The following is a 5,966-nucleotide window of genomic DNA, read 5'->3' on the forward strand; positions in this document are numbered from 1 at the left end:
CTGGAACTCACTATGTAGACCAGGCTGGCCTTGAACTCACAGAGATCCACCTGCCTCTGCCTCCCAAGTGCTGGGATCAAAGGCGTGCGCCACCACGCCCGGCTATTTATGTTTATTTTAAGTGTATGAGCGTATTGCCTGCATGTGTATAAGAGTGCCTATGTTGTGCAGTGCCCATGGAGGTCAGAAGAGGGTGTGGGATCCCCTGGAACTGGAATTACTGATGGTTGTTAGCTGCCATGTGGTGCTGGGAACCAAACCCAGGTCCTCTACAACAGCAGCCAGTGCTCTTAACCACTGAGCCATCTCTCCAGCCCCCATCTGTGCTTTTTAGCTGTACTGCTGAAATATTCACCTATGGGGAGGGGAGTTGTGGCTGCTGTGGTTGTTGTGTTGTTATGTTGTTGTTATTAGCATTCCAGACCAAAGTTCATACATACCTACTTTGCAAGGCTCAAAGATACAAAACTTACAGAAGAGCATAAAAGGCTCTCTTCTAATTGCTTTCTTTTCTGGAATCACTCTCCTGATTTTTCAATACTCTATGAATTGCCTTCCATGAGCATGACCACATTCTAAATTCACTTGTCACTCATTAAATAGCCCTTATACAATTCCAGAGCATTTTAAAGCATTCTTCCATTCCCAAAATTAGAAGGCTTCTTCAGTTTTACATTTATTTATCTATTGGTGGTAGGGGTGAAGAGGGACTACTTTCCACAGCAAGCATGTGGGGGTCAAAGGACATGAAGGAACTGATTCTCTCCTTCTCCAGATGAAATTCAGGGTTCAAACTCAGGTTATAGGGCTTGGCAGCAAGGGTCTTGACCTGATGAGCCATCTCACCAGCCCAACAATATTTTTTTATTACCTTTATTTTAAGGCTACTTCCTCCAGTTTTACAAATATAAACTTCTGTTGACATAAAAAGACAATTCTCACCTCAAAAGGGATGAAAGATCATTTATTCTGCAAACAAATATGAATGGCCGTGGCCCAAGAACACAGATTTAGGTTATCCCAGATTCCACATTTCAACACAAAATCAGTTTCACAAACTTTTTTATTATTATTATTATTTTATGTGTATGTATGTATTGCCTGTATGTGCATAAGTGCACCCATGTCGTGCAATGCCCGCAGAGGTCAGAAGAGGTTGTCAGATCCCTTGGAACTGGAGTTATGGACATTTGTTAGCTGCCATGTGCGTGCTGGGATTCAAACCTAGGTCTTCTGCAAGAACATTCAGTGTTCTTAACTGCTGAGCCATCTCTCCACCCCCCTCACTAACATTTTATAGTCACAGAATAAAGAAACTAATATCAAGGCATGCTGGTGGAAACATTAAGTAGGCAGATACAGCAAGAGAAACCTCAGCTATCAACCTCAGATGCTATCTGATGAAATTCTTAGCCTTTTAGTTGGTGGAAAGTAGTTGATATATCCCCAAAGGATTTTTATCTGTTAGTCACAGGATGTTAGGTCCCAAACACAAGTGGGCAAGGAGTGGCTATTTAGGAGGCTAAACAATGGCCCCAAATAAATTGCAATTAGCCTGGACCAGCAAAATTCCAAACCCTCCACAATCACTGAAGTTCTAATCAGTTAATCAACCTTGCAGAAGGTTCAGTTTGAATATTCAGGAATTTTTTTCTAGGCACTTTTTTCATATTCAATAGATGTTTATTGGGGATCAATTTTTTGTAAGTGCTAAATTATTCTGAAACTAGATTTTCTGACCTTATTGACGGATTTTCTAATTTCAGTACAATTGTACCATTAAAGTGATGAGGAGATAGTAGGTAATGGTGTTTGGTAAATTATTCCACCTTCCCTGTCTAGAACAGAAGCTGATATTCAATACAAAGCAGATATTCAATAGATGTTTATTGGGGATCAATTTTTTGTAAGTGCTAAATTATTTCTTTGTTGTTGCTCTTGTTTAGTGTTTTGTTTTGTTTTGTTTAGTGTTTTGTTTTGTTTTGTTTTTTTGAGACAGTGTTTCTCTGTAGCCCCAGCTCACCTGGAAATAGCTATGTAGTCCAGGCTGGCTTCAGTCTCACAGAACTCCTCTTGCCTCTGCCTCCCGTGTGCTGGGATTATCAGCATGTACCGCCACACTTGGTTGCTAAATTATTTCTAAAGAAAGTTTTATTATTGTTGATCCAGAAGCTATGTCAAAAGATAGTTCTTGCTTAAATGTGTTTGAGGATTTCCTAACCATAGATCAGGAATGTCAAAGAAAATAAAAATAAAAACAAAAATCATAACAGATGGCTACATGTTTTCAATACTCTGTACTCGTGTCTTTGGCATGTAAGATTTGTTTTCTGTTACTCGTTTTCAGGAAAAATCTAATCCCTCTTCCTTTGACTTCCTAGATCTACCATGGCCATGCAGGGAGCAGCACTGGGCTCCTCCATCGGTTCAGCAGTTGCTGGAGGTCTGGTTACAGGTTGGCATCAAAACTGAACACATAGTTGGATGTGGTGGTACACGTGTGTAACCATAGCTACTTGGGAGGTTGAGATTGGAGGACAGTATCTTTCAGGTCATTGCAAGACTACCTAAATAAATAAATACACACATAGAGTGAACTCGTCCCTGTACCCAGTTATCTCTAAACTATAGATGATTAATATACAAGTTGACTAGTAAGCTACAAAATACTCTAAGCTTATGTCAGCTCGCTAAGATGTTTCATAACAGTATTTTAACAGCTTAATAAATAACTTTTCCTCTTCATATTCATAATGTGACTTACTTTCCCTCTACCTTCACAGGTTTAATTCTCAGGTTACCCATCTGGGATCAGCCCCCTGATGAGTACTGTTTTGATGATGCTGTTTATTGGAAGGTAATGTACAGAGCTCCAAAACGGAATGTGATTCTATCATGATTTAGATGCCCAGGTGTAATCTGAGACTCAGATGGCCTTTTGCTTTCCCAGATCAAAATCCTGAGTAGGCATTGAACAGCTCTTCAAATGCTGGTCTGCAACATTTGCTTTCTTCCGTGTTTAGTAGCAGCCAAACAGAGCAAAGGACAAGCAGAAACAATGGCAGGTGGCGCCCTCTACTGTTGGTAACTATGTAGAACTAGGGTATCAAGACTACAGAGGTTAACAGCCCTCCTGCAGGCCTCAGGATTGGATCCCACAGCCCTTGGCAGTGACCGGTGTTACAGTTCTCAGTCCGGGGTCTCTAGATCGTTGGTCTAGAAGACTTGATGGCTCTCTGGAGCTCTTATGGTGACCAGGGCATTTAGTTCTCTTCGGTGGCTCCTCCTCATCTTTCTTCAATCCCGGCTCTCCTTTCTGGTCATTCTCGCTTTCTCTATTTCTGCTGCCTTTCTCCTTCTTCTTGCCTTGGCTGTTTCTGAGCTATGCAACTGCTTCTTCAGCCAAGGTGCCCCTTCCATAACTTTACTACCCTGGGACTCCTCAGGATGCCAGCCTCTGGCCTTCTGTTTCAACCATCTTCTGGGGACACCCGGGAATCAAACTGCTCCGGAAGCCGACTCTAGGCACAAAGTATGCCTCTTGGGAGGTGGGTGCTCAGAACCAGCCACTGGATGGAAGCCTGCCTGGTCTGGAGGCAGTTACATGATTCCACCAGGTCCACTGCCTGGTCTGTGGCTGCTTCCAGCAGGGAGCAGCCTTAATGCCTCCTACCCTGACCTGCCAGCAGTTAGACACTCCAAGCCATTCTGCGGCCTCTGCTGTTGCTTCTTTCATATCGCCAGCTCAGCATGCACTGCTGAAAGGAAGGAACGATCACTCTAAAGAAGCCTATCAACAGGCGGATGTTACAACGTCAGGAGAGGCAGTGCAGGAGTGTCTCCCACTGAGACCACGCTGCAGGTATATATGACCTAAGAAAGCATGGCTGGACCAATCACAACCTTGCCTCCTGACAGTAATCATAATCACTGAGGCTTGAGTTCTGGTCAAATCGTGGCCTTACCTCTTAGCACCAGTCACAACAGTCCCTCTGTCAATGTAGAAACTGTAGAAATGGTAGCAGAGTCATGAAAGAGTTCACTGAGCCTTGGGATAGCAAAATGTCTGCTACAAACTGTTTCAAATGGCCCAGGCTGGGGCCATACAGCAAACACTGTGTTGATCTGTGAAGGGTTAGCCCTGATGATGTAATAGTTGCCTGTCAGATGGATAGTCCTTTTGTTCAAGTGTGTAATAGTTGTTAATTAGGGAGTTAAATTGATTCATCTCCAATTTGGTTATTTACAGGAAAGCAAATATCAGCAATTCTTGCACTGTAAGTCTAAGACCTGATTGTTAATATTAACAATTTTAACAGATTTTAACAACGCTTCAACAGTGTTTATCACCTGTCCAGTATCTAGGCTGAAGATAGTCTCACTTATCTGTCTCAGCTCCACCAGGGAAAACTTTGCTTAAGGCCACATGCTTGTGTGACACATATGAGATCAAACTGGGTGAACTTCCTACTCATAGACAGAAATAAAGGCAGTGAGTCCAGTCAGATGAGAATCAAAATCTGAGGACTGGAGAGATGACTCAATGGTTAAAAGCACTTACTGCTCTTACAGAGGACTGGGTTCTGTTAGTGTCCATGTGGAGTGGCTCACAACTGCCTATAACTTCAGTTCCTGGGGATCCAACCCCTCTTCTGGTCTTCATGACCACCTGTGTATACATGGTGCACATTGAACTCATGCAGGCACACACACATAAATTAAAATAAATAAATAAATATTGAAAGTTAAGATCCATTCCAAAGCAGAACTTAAATGAATATAGAATTTAACAAATGTTAATTCGGTTCTCTTACATAAAGTTCTAAAAGGTATGTATAAAAAAATAGTAGTCCTGAAAAATTGTGTATATTATATTAAATATGAAAGTAGAAAAGAACAAATGTGGCCAGCCTTGGTGGTGCACACCTTTAATCCCAGCACTCAGGAGGCAGAGGCAGGCAGATCTCTGTGAGTTCAAGGCCAGCATGGTCTACATAGTGAGTTCCAGGACAGCTGGGGCTACAGGGAGACCCTGTCTCAAAAAGAGACCCCCCCAAAAAAGAACAAATGTAAGATGTAAGGTTATAAACTGTGTGAGCATGCATTCAAAGGTGGTCTAAATAACAAACACCAGTGTCTTTCTGTCTTCCACTATGACTTCTCTCGGTTGGAGCTTTGTCCAAAAGTTTATCTTACCATCTAGAGTGGGACAAATGCTTCAACAGGATTTTTAGGAAAACCAGATTTTGGAAAAGGAAATGCAGTCAAAGTAGGTGATATGAATATTTTTTGTTTTGTATTTTTTCTCACATCAAACAATTTTTATTCTCAGTATTTCTAAGCTTTGATAATAATTTCTGATAATATCTTTGCTTCAGTACTAACTTTTGACAAGCCTAGTGAAAGAGACCATTAAGTGCCACGATCTATTTTTTCAAGGTCCCCAAGTGGAGAGAACATGATGATCAGTTCCTTCAACATGAGAACCAGAACCATCTGGAACCCGAAGTCTAAACATCATCCTACACAACTTTCTCCCACTAATGAGTCAACAAAAACTCAGTATCCAGAGAGACATGGAGGACAGAAGACACATTCCAGGCCCCAAATGGCCAGTGTAAAATCGCATTTATATTTGGTACTATCTCTTGATATTTGAATGATTGTTTAATTGACAGGAAATTGCTCATAAAACATCATCAACGGGGTTCTCTCAAAGACTCCCAGAATGACTTTGTGAGTGGGTCGGTACAGCGTGAACATTTGATGTATATCTTAAATATTTTTTCTTAATAGAGATAGATTTACATAGAAGTCAATCCCTCTAGTCATGTCAAATTTTTATAATATCTAAGGTTATCATACAAAGTAATATATTTCATCATAACAAACATCTTCATACATATGTCATTGTATTTTCTTCATACATATGTCATTGTATTTTGCTGTCATTGATTACCTACCCC

At 41.2% G+C, this 5,966-nt stretch overlaps 1 protein-coding gene across 1 annotated transcript in view; it reads left to right on the forward strand.

The window, feature by feature from the left end:
- The window catches only part of Rhag (Rh associated glycoprotein), a 28,970-nt gene extending 23,456 nt beyond the window's left edge, over positions 1–5,514 (forward strand). Inside the window, exons 6-9 of the mRNA XM_008825235.1 lie at positions 2,227–2,297; positions 2,382–2,455; positions 2,784–2,857; positions 5,440–5,514. Of these exons, the coding sequence (XP_008823457.1) occupies positions 2,227–2,297; positions 2,382–2,455; positions 2,784–2,857; positions 5,440–5,514 (294 nt within the window). The remainder of the gene's footprint in view (positions 1–2,226; positions 2,298–2,381; positions 2,456–2,783; positions 2,858–5,439) is intronic.
- Positions 5,515–5,966: the final 452 nt, after the last annotated feature.

Source organism: Nannospalax galili, unplaced genomic scaffold, assembly GCF_000622305.1.
Source record: "Nannospalax galili isolate Female #2095 unplaced genomic scaffold, S.galili_v1.0 scaffold329, whole genome shotgun sequence".
NCBI lineage: Eukaryota > Metazoa > Chordata > Mammalia > Rodentia > Spalacidae > Nannospalax > Nannospalax galili.